The sequence below is a fragment of the Mus musculus genome, chromosome 5, assembly GCF_000001635.26.
Source record: "Mus musculus strain C57BL/6J chromosome 5, GRCm38.p6 C57BL/6J".
Taxonomy (NCBI): domain Eukaryota; kingdom Metazoa; phylum Chordata; class Mammalia; order Rodentia; family Muridae; genus Mus; species Mus musculus.
Genome location: NC_000071.6, coordinates 30,947,016 through 30,964,132, shown reverse-complemented (window position 1 = coordinate 30,964,132; position 17,117 = coordinate 30,947,016). Strand labels below are relative to the sequence as shown.

The window sequence follows — 17,117 nt, the reverse complement described above, 5'->3', positions numbered from 1 at the left end:
GATGAGCAGTAATATGGACATGTAAGCTAATTAAACCCTCCCTCCCCAAGTTGCTCCTGGTCATGGTGTTTCACCACAGCAATAGAAACACATAAATAAGACAGGCAGCAAATCCTCTTAGTCTCTGAGGTGTTGCTCCATAGCCCAGCTGGAATGTCTTCATTAAAAGCCTGTCTTGTGGGCTGGAGAGATGGCTCAGCCATTAAGAGCACCGACTGCTCTTTCAGAGGTCTTGAGCTCTATTCTCAGCAACCACATGGTGGTTCACAACCATCTGTAATGGGATCTCATGCCCTCTTCTGGCATGCAGGTGTACATGCAGATAGAGTATGCATACACATAAAATGAATAACTACATCTTTAAAACCCCTGTCATGTATGCACTCATATGCTCTCTCCCCAATTCCCCACATGTACTCTGTGTCCTCACACTCTGGCCCAGACCAGGGGTGGTGGCTGTGTGTGGTACCAAGTTCTGCCTCTCTACCAGGGGTGTTAGGGCATCACCAGTATTCACAATATGCTGGCCCAGAGAAGGCCAGAGGCAAAGTCTGGAATAACATACCCTGTGTTTCCCTTCAGGGGTCAGTGTGCTGCTTCTGCTGCTGCTCTCCAGACCTGAAGGGGAGAGTGGGGTCTGGGATAAGTGCTGTGGTTCCTGGCCTCCTCTCTGGGTACCAGGGTGTTGCAGGTATACTGCCTGGAGAGGAAGTCAGGAACAAGAGTCCAAGGTCCTCATCTCTGCTCACGCGAGTCTGCATACCAGGCAGGAAGGGGACCAGGGATGAGCAGGATTTGGTCCAGTTGGGAGAGAATGCTGAAGAGAAAGGGTCTTCTTCTGGAGTCATGATGTCACAGCAGTTCATTTAGGCAAAGGCCTTTCCCATGGTGATCGGTCATGAAGCAGCTCTCTGAGACAATCCTTGCTTGTTCATATTACTTTATTGGGAGTGGATGAGGATGCATACACTTTTTTTCCGGGGTGAACCAGGGATTATATACCTTTTGGGGTAGAGGCGTGAGAATATTCAAGAAGGTCATTGGCTGAAAGCTAAGGCTATCTAGAGCCTTCATTAATATGGAGAAGAACTAGAGGTGCTATGATACATGACTGTGTGCCCAAGGCCCTCTCAGTTGGTGGTCATGGTTACTTGTTCCAGAGCAGGCATGAGAGACTGGGAGGAGGCAACCCCCCTCCTACTGTCTCAGATCCCTGAGATTTCTGGGGCTTGATTGGTAGTGCAACCTATGTACCCCACAGTGACTCAAGCCTTTAATCCCAGCTCGTGGGAGGCAGAGGCAGGTGGATCTCTGTGAGTTCAAATGCCAGCCTGCTCTCCAGAGGGAGTTCCAGGACAACAAGGGATACACAGAGAAACCTTGCCTCAAATAACCAAAACTGAACTAACAAAAACACAAAAAGCAGGCCAGGCATGGTGGCATATGCCTTTCTATCTAGGAGTTTGAGGACACCCTAGTCCCTTTAATCCCTGCACTCAGGAAGCAGAGGCAGGGGGATCTCTATGAAGACCAGACTGATAAGGAGTGAGCTCCAGTACAGCCAGGACTACACAGAGAAACCCTGTCTGGAAAAAAACAAGTAAAAAGAAAAGCAAACAAACAGACAAACAAACAAACAAAAAAATAAACTGTCCTTCCCTCTGCCCTTGTGGGCTGACCACTTGACTTCTCACAACAGTTTCAGAATCAAGTCATTTCTGGCCCATAAACAAAAGTAAAAGGCAACTATTCGCCAAAGGTGCTGATGAAAACTGGTAACAAAACCAGGCATCTCTCTCTACAAGAGATGCCCCAGGCAGACAGCCAGGCTGGATCTGTAAGGACGCACACATCATGGTTCACAGCTTATATTGAATCTCAGCCAAGGAGCAGTCCTACCAGGTAGAGCTGGAAGTTTTCACCTCTGGAGATTTGGGCACATTTATCTAGGAACCCAAGTGGGTGTTTATCAGCACTATAAGTGTAAGTTGCTTGGCTCAGTGATAAATTCGTACACTTCAGTAAGGAAAAGAGGTGGGAAGTTGTCATCAACCCTGAAAGATGATCTCTGAGCGCACGTGCACCACAGAGCATGAACGCCGCTCCCCACCCCCACCCCCCCACCCCCCCGACAAAAACAAAAGGGAAGGAAAGGCATCAGGATCAAACTTTCTTAGCCAACCCCAGTTAGAGTGTTTGTCCATCCCCTCAACAACCATTTGCAGTAGAATGTTCACAAGAAATAGCACATGATGTTCTTGCCTAGACTTGGAGGAATTTGGGTGGGAAGAGTATGTGGTAGATAATATCTACAACAGGAAATGACCATCAAACCAAAACAACTGCATTAGAGCCTGGCTGCCAGGTGCTTAGCGACCTTCCTTTCACTTGCTCAACAGTGTTTTACAAACAGGAACTGACATAAAATAAGAGAAGCGGCCAGTGTGAACTGGAGTTTGCCTAGTCATTTTTCATTCACACAGTGAGAAGTTCTGCTTCTTAGGACATCTCTGAAACCAAATATGGAGTGTTTTCAGACACATCTCCAATTCTAAGACACCAACTAGGTATCTGTCCAACAATGGAACGAAATTTCTAACACCACCCACCCACAGGTGTTCACACTGGATAGATCCCATAAATCAAAGGGACTGATCCTAAAGGATCGTTTCCAGTGTCTCCAGCTTTGAGTCCTGACCATCTATCTGTACTTCTAAATAACAGGCTGGGAAGCAGAAGTCCCTGTGACTTCCTCTGTCAGTCTGGTAAGTTGTCAGAACAGCACACAGAGCTCACTTCCATCTTCCTTAGGATTTCTCTTCTAGCATAAAGAATAGAACTCAGAATTAGCAGAAGGGAAGAGATGTGTAGGGCAAGGTACATGGAGGATAAAGGGTGAAGAATGCAGTACTTCCTTGCCCTCTCTGGGCACACCATCCATCCATCCAGCACCTACATGAGACCACCAACCCAGGAGCTCATTGATCCCTATTGTCTAGGGTTGTTTTAAAAACAAATATTTCATCATATGGGCACATACTGGCCACTGGTGACTGAATTCAGTGTCAAGTTCCTCTCTCCTCCCTGAAGGCTAGTAAATGGGCCTAAAATTGGCTTCTTCTAATCACGTGGTTTGTTCAGCTGCATATGGGTCCAAAAGACACCATGGTAGTATAAATTCATGTATGGTTGACTGGGGCTCATTATGAATCGCAAAAGACATCAAATACTAAAATATAAACCATATTCAAATAATGGTCCTTACATCTCTATAATGTGAACATGTTCCAAAAACACTTAAATAGTAGGGTAACCAAATAGCCCGGTTTATCTGGGATTTTGTGGGTTTTTGTGCCTAGTCTCAAGTCTTGCCAGTCCCATGAGTTCGATGTTCCAGAAGTGGATGTCAAGCCATAAGAAAGAGTCCAATCAACCGCGGAGGATGCTCTCAAAGTGGGGACTGATTTCTTCATATTAGGATATTAGGAAGCAGTGAATCTGTTTTGGAGTGTCTGTCCTCCACACAACCCGGGAGAACCCATTTCCTCCCTGGAGTAACACACAAAGGCCCGGCTTGTACGAGTCTGCTGTGTATCTCTCCTGAAGTGGGGACTGTCCCAGTCCGAGAACTTTTTAATTCGATTTACTGATCTTCAGTAATCTCTTCTAGCCCCACCTCCCACGCCCCACACAAAGATGGCAGCTTCATCGTCATTCGGGGCTAGGACCCGGATCCGACGCCAGGGTTCCGTGACAGCGCGTCCCGCTAGTGCTGACGCGGATTGGCGTCTTGCGCTTGCGCAGAGAGAGCCCAGGAGCTCGGCGCGTGCGCACTGAACGCCTGCAAGACCCAGTCGGCCGCGCGGGCGCAGATCGGCTGCTTGCGGTGGTTTGAGTGGTGGCAAGTCCAGTGCTGAGAGGGGTCGGCAGTCTTCCGGAAAACTCTAGCGCCAAGTTCCTGAGCTTTCGGAGGCGAGGCGCGGCATGTCGTGGGTTCCGCGGGGTTGGCGGTGAACGTGCGGGCGGGATGGGTCGGCGCCGGGGTGTGGAGCTGTACCGGGCCCCGTTCCCGTTGTACGCGCTTCGGATAGACCCCAAGACTGGGCTGCTCATCGCTGCGGGCGGAGGAGGAGCTGCCAAGACCGGCATAAAGAATGGCGTGGTGAGAACGCAGGGCCACTGAGAACAGGTTATACCGTGGCCCAGGGAGATTCCAGGGTGGCCGGGGGATGCAGAGGTGAGCAGTACCCCTGATTTAGTCCCTACCCATTTCTAGCGGGAGCACCCAGGATTGCCGTTCGGGTGCTGGTTTCACCTGAGCAGAGTGGTTGAGACAGCCAAAATTAGACTGAAAGCTGTGCAGGTCTGCGAATCCAGGACTGTCCACGCCGGATTACGAGAGCTGGTCCAGGGCTCATACGCTGGCCTTTTCCAGGAAGGCACATTGTCTTGTCCATCTTCAAGCAGCTGGAGACGGAATTCTTTTCTTTCTGTAAACTGGACCTAGTAATCTAAACCCTGCTTGCTGTATGAATTAAGAAGCTCCAGTAAGAGAATACAGCTCTAAGCAACAGCAACAACAACCAAAGAAACAAAAAAACAAAAAAAAACAAAAAATAAGAGCTGGAGGTGCGGGAAGCAAAAGTACAACTGAGAGAGACTAGGATTTAATGTGACTTCCGGGCTGGCCTGACCTTTGCCCACTTTGGTTCCCTCACAGCATTTTCTGCAGCTAGAGCTGATCAACGGGTGCCTGAGCGCTTCCTTGCTGCACTCTCATGACACGGAGACACGGGCCACCATGAATTTGGCGCTTGCTGGTGACATTCTTGCTGCCGGACAGGATGCCCAGTGTCAGCTTCTTCGTTTCCAGGTCCATCAACAGAAGGGCAGTAAAGCGGAGAAGTCAGGTGAAGAGCTTTGGAAAAAGTCGCTCTAATTCTTGGTCTCCAAAAACGAGAGATTAGGTGTGGGGCAGTGGTCACATTGAAGTCTGTACTTGGGTCACTAGAGGACTGGTGTTAGTTAATACAGATGCTCAGGTCCATCTGAGGGAGGTGGTGCACAGCTGTAGTCTCAGAGCTTAGGAGTGGAGGCAAGAGGATATTTAAGGCTAGCCTGGGGTGCCTAGCAAATCCCTGTCTTAAAAAACAACAACAAAGGAATCTGGTTCCTGGCAAATTGTTTGTGTTGCAGGTTCCAAGGAGCAGGGACCTCGACAGAGAAAGGGGGCTCCTCCAGCAGAGAAGAAATCGGGAGCACAAGTTCACCCCGAAGGGGTTGAACTCAAAGTAAAGAATTTGGAGGCAGTACAGACAGACTTCAGCAATGAACCGCTGCAGAAAGTTGTGTGCTTCAACCATGATAACACCCTGCTTGCCACTGGAGGAACTGATGGTCATGTTCGTGTCTGGAAGGTGTGGTTTTAGGGGCTTGGGGGGGTGGGTGAGTGTTAGTTGCAATAACACCAAAATTGTGAGAATCTGAATATGCATTCTGTGAAACTTGAGTGGCCATTGGGGTAAGAGGGATGGGGATTTCAGCGTTCTCGCTGTCTGGTCTGTAACTGTCTTGGCTGTAGGTACCTAGCCTGGAGAAAGTTCTGGAGTTCAAAGCCCATGAAGGGGAGATTGGAGATTTGACTTTGGGTCCTGATGGCAAGGTAAGGAGGTGGAGATGTGGGATGCTGGTGCAGAAAGGCAGAGCCTATTGTGTGCCTTGCACAGTACATAGATGTCCTAACTGTCCATCTTTGGGATCTTTACTCCTCCCCAGCTGGTTACAGTGGGCTGGGACTTTAAGGCCTCTGTGTGGCAGAAGGATCAACTGGTGACACAGCTACAGTGGCAAGAGAATGGACCAGCCTCTTCTAATACACCATACCGCTACCAGGCCTGCAGGTGTGCAGGTCACAGGGTGGCTGGCAGGCACACCTCAGCTGGGAAATGGGAAAAGACAGAAGGAGCTGGCCATGGCTGGAGCCTTGTTGGAGGTTGTTCCAGGTGTGACCAGGGTGCAGGGCACAAACATGAGGGCTGACAGGAACTGAAAGCCTTTTGCCTGGCCTCCAGGTTTGGGCAGGTTCCAGATCAGCTCGGTGGGCTGCGACTCTTCACAGTGCAGATACCCCACAAGCGCCTACGTCAGCCCCCACCCTGCTACCTCACAGCCTGGGACAGTTCCACCTTCTTGCCTCTTCGGACCAGATCCTGTGGCCATGAGGTCATTTCCTGCCTCAGTGTCAGGTGTGAAGTCCTACTGCTTGATTGGATGGTGGGCGCTTGAGGGAGCTGGGGAATGAGTCCTGACTCAGTCTCTGGAGGACCACTGTTGTGGGGAGGGAGTTTGCACAAGCTTCAGAGCAATGAGCCCTCTGTTGTGTGTTACAGTGAACCCTCTGTTGTTGTATGTATGTTACAGTGAATCCTCTGTTGTATGTTACAGTGAATCCTCTGTTGTATGTATGTTACATTGAATCCTCTGTTGTGTGTTACAGTGAATCCTCTGTTGTGTTACAGAGAATCCTCTGTTGTCTGTTAGTGAATCCTCTGTTGTGTGTTACAGTGAATCTTCTGTTGTGTGTTACAGTGAATCCTCTGTTGTATGTGTGTTACAGTGAATCCTCTGTTGTATGTATGTTACAGTGAATCTTCTGTTGTATGTTACAGTGAATCTTCTGTTGTATGTTACAGTGAAACCTCTGTTGTATGTATGTTACAGTGAATCCTCTGTTTTATGTATGTTACAGTGAACCCTCTGTTGTATGTTACAGTGAATCCTCTGTTGTATGTATGTTACAGTGAATCCTCTGTTGTGTGTTACAGTGAATCCTCTGTTGTATGTTACAGTGAAACCTCTGTTGTATGTATGTTACAGTGAATCCTCTGTTGTATGTTACAGTGAATCCTCTGTTGTATGTATGTTACAGTGAATCCTCTGTTGTGTTACAGTGAATCCTCTGTTGTATGTATGTTACAGTGAATCCTCTGTTGTGTGTTACAGTGAATCCTCTGTTGTATGTTACAGTGAAACCTCTGTTGTATGTATGTTACAGTGAATCCTCTGTTGTATGTTACAGTGAATCCTCTGTTGTATGTTACAGTGAATCCTCTGTTGTATGTATGTTACAGTGAATCCTCTGTTGTGTGTTACAGTGAATCCTCTGTTGTATGTTACAGTGAAACCTCTGTTGTATGTATGTTACAGTGAATCCTCTGTTGTATGTTACAGTGAATCCTCTGTTGTATGTATGTTACAGTGAATCCTCTCTTGTGTGTTACAGTGAATCCTCTGTTGTGGGTTACAGTGAATCCTCTGTTGTATGTTACAGTGAATCCTCTGTTGTGTGTTACAGTGAATCCTCTGTTGTGTGTTACAGTGAATCCTCTGTTGTATGTTACAGTGAATCCTCTGTTGTGTGTTACAGTGAATCCTCTGTTGTATGTTACAGTGAATCCTCTGTTGTGTGTTACAGTGAACCCTCTGTTGTATGTTACAGTGAATCCTCTGTTGTATGTATGTTACAGTGAATCCTCTGTTGTGTGTTACAGTGAACCCTCTGTTGTATGTTACAGTGAATCCTCTGTTGTATGTATGTTACAGTGAATCCTCTGTTGTGTGTTACAGTGAATCCTCTGTTGTATGTTACAGTGAATCCTCTGTTGTGTGTTACAGTGAATCCTCTGTTGTGTGTTACAGTGAATCCTCTGTTGTATGTTACAGTGAATCCTCTGTTGTATGTTACAGTGAATCCTCTGTTGTATGTATGTTACAGTGAATCCTCTGTTGTGTGTTACAGTGATTCGGGTACCTTCCTAGGCCTAGGCACGGTCACTGGCTCTGTCGCCATCTACATAGCTTTCTCTCTCCAGGTAATGGCAGCGGTTGGCACATCCCCATGGGAGGGTTACAAGCTTACTCTGTCTGCCCTGATGACACAAGAAGGATCTGGCCCAGTCCACAGGGGAAGCCTGTTAGGACTGTGGAGCGTGTTTCCCCGAAGGTAGCTTCCAACTAGGCTTTCCTCACTGCTTTCTCCCCCAGCGCCTGTATTATGTGAAGGAGGCCCATGGCATTGTGGTAACAGATGTGACCTTTCTACCTGAGAAGGGTTGTGGTCCAAAGCTCCTTGGGCCCCATGAAACTGCTCTTTTCTCTGTGGCTGTGGATAGTCGTTGCCAGTTGCACCTGCTGCCTTCACGGCGTGAGTCATTGTTGTGTGTGTGTGTGTTGGCAGGGAGGGTACCACTTTAGCTATAGCAAAAATTGGCCCCTGGAAAATGGACTGTTTTTATCCATCTACCTGCCCCTCCTTGAATGAAAGAGGTTAAAGGTTCTGGTTTTCAAGTTCCAAAGCATCTTTGCCCACTCATTTCTTCCCTTGCCCTACCCACAGGGAGTGTTCCTGTATGGCTTCTGCTCCTGCTGTGTGTCGGCCTTATTATTGTGACCATCCTGCTGCTCCAGACTGCCTTCCCGGGATTTCTCTAACCTCTAGAGCGATGGGAATCAGCCTTGGACAGTGCCGCCTTCCAGAGCAGAATCACTGAGCCCCACGGCTGAAGCTGCATCTGATGAAACTGATGGGTACTGCTTGTCCCTCAGCTCACACTTGGCGGTGGCCTCTCGATCACTCTGGGTCTTGGGAGCTCTTGCCTTCACCTGTGGATCCACTTAAGACATTGTGGTCTGAAGCTCAGGCCACAGTGCCTGCCTCGTTCCCTCAGCCTCCCTCCCAGGGCTCCAGAGCTCAGCTCTTCCTTTTCTAGAAGCATGTGAAGATGCCCAAGAGCCTGGAGACATTGCCATCCTTCCTACAGAAACTGTTTCTCCTCCTCCCCTCCAGCCTTCACACAAGGGCCTTGGCTTTGTTGAGACAGAGCCTGTGCTGGCACTTGCTGTTAGGGTAGGAAGAGGCACAAAGAGGACCCCGGTAGCGGTGATCTGTGGCCTTCTGTGGGTAGCACCAAGCCAGTCAGTCCAGACACATAGTGAGTTCCTGGAGGGTCTACTGCAGCCTGAGGAAAGGGAACCTCAGCTCGTTAGGCAGGAAGAGTTGATATTTAATAAAGAGAGAACAATTGAACCGAGAGCCCAGCAGTCCTCTTGTCAGCTCTTTCCATCTTCAGGAGTGAGTACTCCCAGGTCAGGTAGCCCCACTGAGTGCTGGAAGATGGCTCGGGCATACTGATGTAGTACGCGGTTCATGTAACAGTGTTGCCAGGGCATCAGCCCTTCCAGGAAGCCAATGTGGCCACCCCGAGCTGTGATGAGCAGGGCCACATAGGGAGACTTCTGGGCAGCCTGCAGAGGGAAGGCTAGAAGGGAGTCAGGAGGTCAGAAAGCTGTCCGGGAATGAGAACCCAGGCTCATACCTCAACCCTCATCTATGGCTCAGTAGCTGTGGGATCAGGACCTCGTTGCAGGCACTCACCATGGACTGGGGAGAAGGGGTCATCTGCTGCATTGAGGCAGAGAACAGGGGTGTGGATGGCATCTACCTTGGTTCTTGGGCTTGCGGCTTGGTAATAAGCCGCACAGTCTTTATACCCAAAAGCCACAGATGTGTAGCGCTCATCCAGCTGGCGGATCGTGCGGGCCTGTGTGGTAGAGGCATGGTAGGCTATAATATTAGAACGTAGGAGACCAACACTGGGGTGAGAGGGTGATCGAAAGATACCTTTATCGCAAAGTCTACATCCAACACCTTTTCAATTGGCTTTCGGTTCCTGGAAAAGAATACATCAGGGTTTGTCTGAACTCCTGCACCTAACCCAGAGCTCACAGCTTCTGTCTTCTTACCTCCTCAAGAAAGCCCAGATTGGAATGGACCCAAGCACTGGCAGAGCCTGCCATCTGCTATCCTACCTGGCCACAAGCCGGCAGAGTCCAGCAGTGAGTGGCTGATTGAAGAGCAGTGAGTTGAGTGGGGTCTCCAAGGAGTCAACGGTCTCAAAGGAATCCCAACATGCAGACAATGGTCAGTCCTGCGACCAAGCCTCCAGCCTTCCCAGTCTGTGCCAGATAGTTAAGCACCAGTATCCTGTAAAATTGGATGCAGGGCCATGGAAAGTGTTGGCATGGGAACACTGGGACAGAAGAGGAGAAAAAGACAAGATGAACAAACCCAGGCAACTATTACCCTCCAAAAGAGATGCCCACAGCCAGCAGTGGAGCTTGGGAGTAGCGACGTTTTATGTGCTTCACAACTGTTTCTAGGTCTTCAGTATTGCTGGCACAGTAAGCCCTGTGAGTCTGAGGGCAAAGCGGGTCATTGACTAGGGAGGGAGGCTCTTGCCAGAAGACAGCCAAGCGGAAGGGCTCAGGAAGGGTAGGGGGTTGGTAAGTAGGTAGAGCCCTAGGGCCAGTGGTCTCTAAAGGGAACAGGGACAGGGCCACCACAAAGGAGGAGGGTACTCACCAGCAGCTCTTCCCCTCGGCATCCTCGGTTATTAAATACAACAGCCCTGGGGCAAGATAGGAGTGTGAGCCAAGCCCTCCCAAGAAGACCCTCCCCTTGATAGTCTTCAGAAAGGCCCCTGTCAGAGAGTACCATATCAGGGTCAGATGTACTTTTGCCCTTCCCAAGTTCTGTACCCTGTCCTTACCTATAGCCATCCTTCAGAGCTTGGTTAACTAGGTGTAAGATGTACGGCTCCTGGCTACTGCCGCTGATGCCTGGAAGCAGCAGTACTATGGGCTGGGTGGTAGGGTCCGGGTAGTGAGTGCTGTTAGGCTGCTCGGCCCAGTCTAGAAGGAACTGGCCTCCATCTGGGGTCTGGAGGACTTCACTGGGGTTTAGAGATTGCAACACAAAGATGTTATTAGGAGTTGCACTTCTGCATGTCAAAGCTCTACCCTCTGACTCGCCCACAAGCTCTGCTGTTTGTCATGGGTATCACTTGAAGGCACGCTTCATATAAAACAGCAAGGTGACCAGCTAGATTGGACTATTAACCTTGTGTGGGTGCAAGTAGAGAGCCTTTCCATACATATAGGCTCATGCTTTGGGACAAAGATTACCGTCATATAAAGAGGTGGACCATAGAGACTTGCAGCTTTGTGTTCCTGGTCCTGACCCTTCTTACCTCCGGTAAGGGACCACAGGCTGAGACTGCAGGAGGACTCGGAAGATGGTTTGCAGCCGTCCCTCAAAGCACCACAGTGTCGGGTAGAAAGTCTCCACAGTGACTGGACAGTGTTGTTCCAGGAAGGCCAGAAACTGGGGCCCAGCCACCAGACGAGGCCTCTATAATCATACAACACATTGGCCTCTTTTGTTGTCCTGTCCCAGACACTGGAGGGTCAGTGAGCTCCTCCCCGGAATCCAGCCTTAAGGATGGATTTGCCACAGTCAAGTGTCCAGCACAGCTCAGCCTAGAGTGGCATATGGTGCCCCACAAAAACCACAGTCCTAAAGTGTCCCCTCCGGGACTGACCCTGAAGGAAGGACTGCAGCAGTTGTCGAGGTACTGACTCCCACACTCAGCCTGTCCCCTCCTCAAACCCACTTGTGCTAGAACAGGTACTATAAGCCGCTCAGGTGAGCAGCTAGAGTATGGCCTGTGCTCCTCTGGCTGGTAAACTGGAGTTTTTGTCTGGTTTGGTTTTATTTCTAATTATGTGCCTCTCCTATGAGCATGGGCACACAGGTCAGATCTTGCCTGTGAGATCCAGAAGAAGTGTTGGATCCTCTGGAGCTGGAGTTAGAGGTAGCTGAGAGAGCCACAGCATGGAAGCTGGGACAAACTGATCTGCAGGGACAGAAGTATATGCTCTTCAGGGCTGAGACATCTGGCCTGGATGGTTGGAGCCTTGAACTCATCGTAATCCTCCTGCCTCTGTGCTAGGCTTGTGTCACCTTGGTGTGCTGGTTGGGACTCTTGACCAGGTGAAGATACCTCTGCCATTCAATCTGGCCTTTGCATTGTAGCAACCTTGTCCAAATGCATCACCCTGAAGCTCATTCGGGTCACTCCAGCTCCTGTACCCCACTGATTTTAGCACCCCAGTGTCTACATATTTCTCTAATGTATGTGTGCTCAGTGCTGAAGGGCTTCTTTTACAGGGGCACCTCATATTCTCTTGTGGAGCCCCAGTTCTTAGGCTGTGTTCTACAGGAGGAAGCACCCCAACGTGAACAAGTATTTCCTTTCCTCGTGCCAACTAGAGAAAAGGGCACAGTGATGGGACAATGGGGACAAACGAGGTTGATGGGCACCAAGCCCTGACTCTCTTCTGCCTCTTCGCTTGGTTCTTTATTGGCATGAAGTAAATGAGCTGGCCTAGCCTCACAGACCTAAGGACACTGGGCTGAACAGAGTTGGAGGACGCCAGCCTAAGAGCAGAATGGGAGGGTTATGTTGGGATACAGCAAGCCCGGGACAGTCTCCAGCATTGGAGAAGGTTGTTTGTTTGTTTGTTTGTTTGTTTGTTTTAATCATAAATTGCACTTGTAAGAAACTTAGATCCTGTTCTATCTTACAGCCATGCTACTCAGAAGGGGCTAGCCAAATGATACACTAACAAGGCCCAGTTTATCTTGTGACTTGGACCCTGGTCCTTAAACCCTGAAATAACAACAATGAAATCACTGTGCTATAGTGGAGACAAATCCCAACCTTATTTGATAAAAGTAAAGGAATTATGACTCTCAGAGGGTAGTTGGTCTGCCCCAAGACAGAGCAAACAAGAGCAAAGCAAAATTAGTAATTATGGTTATCAACAATAATAACTTGTAAGTAAAAGTTAGTGGATGCTCCCTGCATTCCAGGTATTATGTAAAGTAAGCATTTTATGTGATTTTAAACATTTTCAATTTTGCTATTTATATTTTAGATTTATTTTTATTTACTATGTGGGAGTGTTTGCCTACATGCATGTTTGTGCACTACCCATATGCCTGAAAGCCAGGGAGGGTGTTACTGACAGTTGTGAACTGGGAGTGCCATGTAGTTGCCAGGAACAGAACCTGGCTGCCCGTAAGCATTCAAGCACCTCTTCACTCCCAATTTACATGACCTTCATCTACAAGTGGCTGTCTTAGAAACAGGCCCCATGACCCCACTGATGGGCACAGGGCCTTGTTATGTTACCTGTAGGCCAGAATGGCGCAAAACTCTTGGGCTCAAGTGATCCTCCTGTCTCAGCCTTCCCAGTAGCCAGGAGTAAGCATTTAACCCCTAGAGATCTTTTATAACAAGTTGAATCAATAGCTTTCTTGTTAGACTCAAGTTACCTAAGTAGGTTTTAATGAGATTAAAAACCTTAGCTGTCCTGGATATGTAGATTGTGTTATTTTAATCTACATTTCCGTTTGATCAGATTGACCAAATCAAATTGACCTGTTAAGACTTCTCAGCACTGTATACACAAGGAGGCTAGAACTTAGAACAGGACTGAGTGTAGAGAATTATCCATCTGTCCTAAGCTTGGCAGAAACCTCAGCCAGTCCTCAAGAGAGAGGAGGGCCTGCTAAGCTGACGGAGCGGTGCCAGAACCACACAGGCATCCGTTCCACTATTCTGTACAGCTAGTGAACATAATCTACATATTTTTGTTAGACCACCTAAAAGCAAAAGCAAAGCAGAAATCCTTCACCTCTGAAATTTGAGGATACCCTCCACCCCACCTTTATCCAAAAGTCAGTCAACAGTATAGGGGGAGCACCCTTCCTATGCTCAAAAAAACCCAGCTGTCGGGAGAAGGTTCCAAGAATCTAAAAGAGGCAGAACCAGCTCTCCAGTAGGTCGCAATAGCAAAATCCACATGGCGCCGCAGAACCAACTACCCAAGCTTTCAGAAAGGGCTCAAGCCTAGGCTGGAGAATACCCTCATAGTCTCCAGTACCCCAAGCACGCCGGCCATGGCTCGGCCCTCACCCACCTGGGGCACACATGCCCAGTAGTAGCCCAAGTAGAGAGCAACGCCAAGAGCTAAGAGCAGAGAGATGGTGTCTGACCAGGTGCCGTTTTGCGGGCTCAGGGAGGAACTCAGCATCTTGGTTGTGTAGGGGTATTCCATTTCCCAGGCTCCCGGCGCCTCTAGCTCCTGAACTTTGACTCTTCCGCTTGCGGTTTGTCGTGCACCCGCCTCTTGCAAGCCATTGGCAGGCTTCTGCAGATCCCACCCGCCGTCGGCCCCGCCCACCGCCAGTTCTGAGGCGAGGGGCGGTGTCTGGCTGTCTGCCTAACCTCACTAGCCCCAGCGGCAGTAGCGGAGTCGCCCACGATCCTCCACTCCGGCTTCCCCTTCGTGGTGAAAAGCACTGAATCCCTAGGGCAAGCAGCGCCCCCACAGCTGCCATCTTGGTGCTTGCGGTCTGGATGGCGAAGGCTGAATCAGACATCCTGGGAAGGTCCCGCAGCCACTCCTGTGGCTCAGTCACAGAGTACAGCCATTCACCGTGACCCTCACACACTGGGCACAAGCACTGCCCAACAAATTGATACATACTCAGGTTTCAGCCGCTCAGTGCTGACATTGTACTCCCTAGGTTAAATGTCTCTACGTGGTCTCTTACTAATCCCCACCAACAAAAAGCGCAACAGATGATTTGTTCAGCAGCTATGCAGCAGGCAGTGGATATAAACGCCCCAGGGACCAGCCAAGGCACGGATATATCAACATATGTAAAGGAAAAATCTATATGAGATCTAAATGTTCCAGAGCCCGAACTCTTAGGATTAAAAGAAGGGAGTGTTCCCTGCTACTATTTGGGGGTCGGCGAAAATGACGCCTAAACTTTCAATGGCAGAAAATGAGTAGGAGTTTCCCAGGCAAGTGGGATAAGTGAAAATGTGGAGTTAGGGCCTTTCTTACAGAAGCCAAAAAGAAATGTGTGTCTAGGTGTGGGTAGTCAAGGAGCAGGTGCTGAACAGCTTTCTGAGGGCAGAGGAAACCCTCAGGCTACTTAGGGAAGGAGGAGGAGAAAGGAGTTAAGGGGCCACGCAGACACTGTTGAGGGCACAGAAAACAGCTGGCTGTACTGGGGCAGTCAGGGAGAGGAATGAAGATCTTCAAGATAGAAGGTAGACTTGGCAGGACTCTTCAGTAGGGTAAAGCTGAGGCAGAGGAGGGACAGGAATGACGCTCAGGTTCCAGACAGCATAAACGCAGGTGTCTATTCCTGGGCGAGACCACAGGAGGGAAAGGCTTGAAGAGGAAGATAATGCATTCAGTTTCTGACAAGTTAAATGAGAATGCTGGTACGTGTTCCGTTTTCTTAGACTCTGTACCTTTCTATCTGCATCTATTAGTCGGGAGCCCAAGTTGGTAGCCTAGGGTATTTACACCTCCCCTGAAACCCAAAGTCCACTCTCTCAAGCAACTAAGGACAGCCTCTGTGCTCCAGCGCTCACAGAGACTGTGCCTGCCCTTTGCTCCTGGCTGGCTTCTAAAGGAAGTTGGTGCTTCTCCCTTGAGACTGTGCAAAGCTTTTCTTTTCTTTTTTTCTTTTTTGATTAAAGAACTATTTATTTATTTTATTTATATGATTACACTGTAGCTGTCTTCAGACACACCAGAAGAGGGTATTAGATCCCATTACAGATGGTTGTGAGACACCATGTGACTACTGGGATTTGAACTCATGACCTCTGGAAGAGCAGTCAGTGTTCTTAACCACTGAGCCATTTCTTCAGCCTGCAAAGCTTTTCTTGACTTTTGTCTCCAAGGTAATTGAAGATCATTACACCTTTTCCTTAAAAGCATTGACCCCGAGCCGGGCGTATGCCTTTAATCCCAGCACTTGGGAGGTAAAGGCAGGTGATTTTCTGAGTTCGAGGCCAGCCTGGTCTACAAAGTGAGTTCCAGAACAGCTGTGGCTACACAGAGAAACCCTGTCTCGAAAAACAAAACAAAACAAAAAAACGTTGACCCCTTCACTGCCAACACCCAGCCACAAAACCCAGAACCAGGCACAAATCAGTAGCATATTCAGTTCCTGAGGGCTAGGCCTTTTAGACTGGAGTTAGATATCTTGGAGTCATTTCCATTTAGTTGGAGTGGTTTTGCGTTGGTTGTTTTGTTTTGTTTTGTTTTGTTTTGTTTTGTTTGAGACAGAGTTTCTCTGCATAGCTGTGGCTGTCCTGAAACTCACTCTTGTAGACCAGGTTGGCCTCAAACTCAACTCATAGAACTCTGCCTGCCTCTGCCTCCAAACTGCTGGAACTAAAGGCAAGTGCCACCATCCTCTGGCTTGTTTAGCTTTTGAGACAGGGCTTCACTGTGTATCCCTGCCTGTCCCAGTAACTGTGAGGTAGACCAGGCTGGCCTTGAACTTGAAGTGATTCTCCTGTCTCTGCCTAAGTGCTGGGATTACAAGTGTAAACCCAACTATTATTCTTAGCATATCAGCATTTGGATGATAAATTCATGTTTTACAAAGTGTTACAAACTGGCCATTCTGATAGAAGTGTATTCTCACAGTCTGGACACAAGAACCAAGGGTCATCAGAGTGACTTCCTTGAGGATCTCTGTGTGTATCTCCCATAGCCTCTGATGGTCTGTGGGTGAGCTTCAGCAGTGTTCATAAACACTCTATCTCCACTTGGTGACCTATAACAAAATACCACAGACTGGGCAATTTTTAAAGATTCATTTTTGTTGTGTCTTTGCAGGTGTTTGTATGTCCACGTTTATGTGTTGGGGTGCATGTGAGTACAGGTGTCTGAGGAGGTTAGAGGAAGACATTAGATCTCCCAGAGCTGGAATTGTAGGCAGTGTGAGCCAATTGACAAGGGTACTGGGATCTGAACTTGGATTCTCTGTAAGAGCAGACTATGCTCTATCAACAGCTAAGCCCATCCCTCCAGCCTATACTGGACAGCTTATCAGCAGTAAGAACTTACTGCTCACAGACTTGGAATATGAAAGAATCCAGGAGCAGGTGTTAACAGGGCTTAGTGCCTGGTCATGGCCTGCTCTTCATGAATGATGCTATTCATGTGTCCTTACATGGTGGGAAGAACAGATGGGCAAGAGAGCGAAAGGAGCAAATGGTCTGCACCCGAACCCCTGATAGATATTGATGGGGACCACATGGACAGATAAACACACAGGCAAATGGAGAGTGGGGAGGGGGACCCAAGGAACACTAGTGCACCCTGAGACCAAC

The 17,117-nt window shown here is 48.7% G+C and overlaps 1 protein-coding gene and 1 pseudogene across 6 annotated transcripts; one reads left to right on the top strand and one right to left on the bottom strand.

Annotated features, from left to right (window-relative positions):
* Positions 1-3,776: 3,776 nt before the first annotated feature.
* Preb (prolactin regulatory element binding) lies at positions 3,777-12,466 on the top strand. Of its 5 annotated transcripts, NM_016703.3 has the most exons (9): positions 3,806-4,162; positions 4,721-4,910; positions 5,197-5,417; positions 5,582-5,662; positions 5,776-5,900; positions 6,072-6,245; positions 7,799-7,871; positions 8,044-8,203; positions 8,396-12,466. In NM_016703.3, the coding sequence occupies exons 1-9, from the start codon at positions 4,028-4,030 to the stop codon at positions 8,488-8,490; spliced, it is 1,254 nt and encodes a 417-aa protein (NP_057912.2). In that variant the 5' UTR covers positions 3,806-4,027; the 3' UTR covers positions 8,491-12,466. The 5 variants fall into 5 exon arrangements, 4 of the variants coding, with proteins under 4 accessions (XP_006504078.1, XP_006504080.1, NP_057912.2 ...); XR_376814.3 differs by lacking the exon at positions 7,799-7,871 and having other exon boundaries at positions 3,777-4,162; positions 8,396-12,462; NM_001294302.1 differs by lacking the exon at positions 8,044-8,203.
* Abhd1 (abhydrolase domain containing 1) lies at positions 9,038-14,067 on the bottom strand (annotated as a pseudogene). Its single transcript, NR_003522.1, has 9 exons — positions 13,885-14,067; positions 11,088-11,248; positions 10,608-10,790; positions 10,421-10,466; positions 10,142-10,254; positions 9,868-10,042; positions 9,680-9,728; positions 9,434-9,599; positions 9,038-9,317 (listed from the first exon to the last, which is right to left on the bottom strand). The product of NR_003522.1 is annotated as an abhydrolase domain containing 1, transcript variant 1, noncoding (transcript).
* Positions 14,068-17,117: the final 3,050 nt, after the last annotated feature.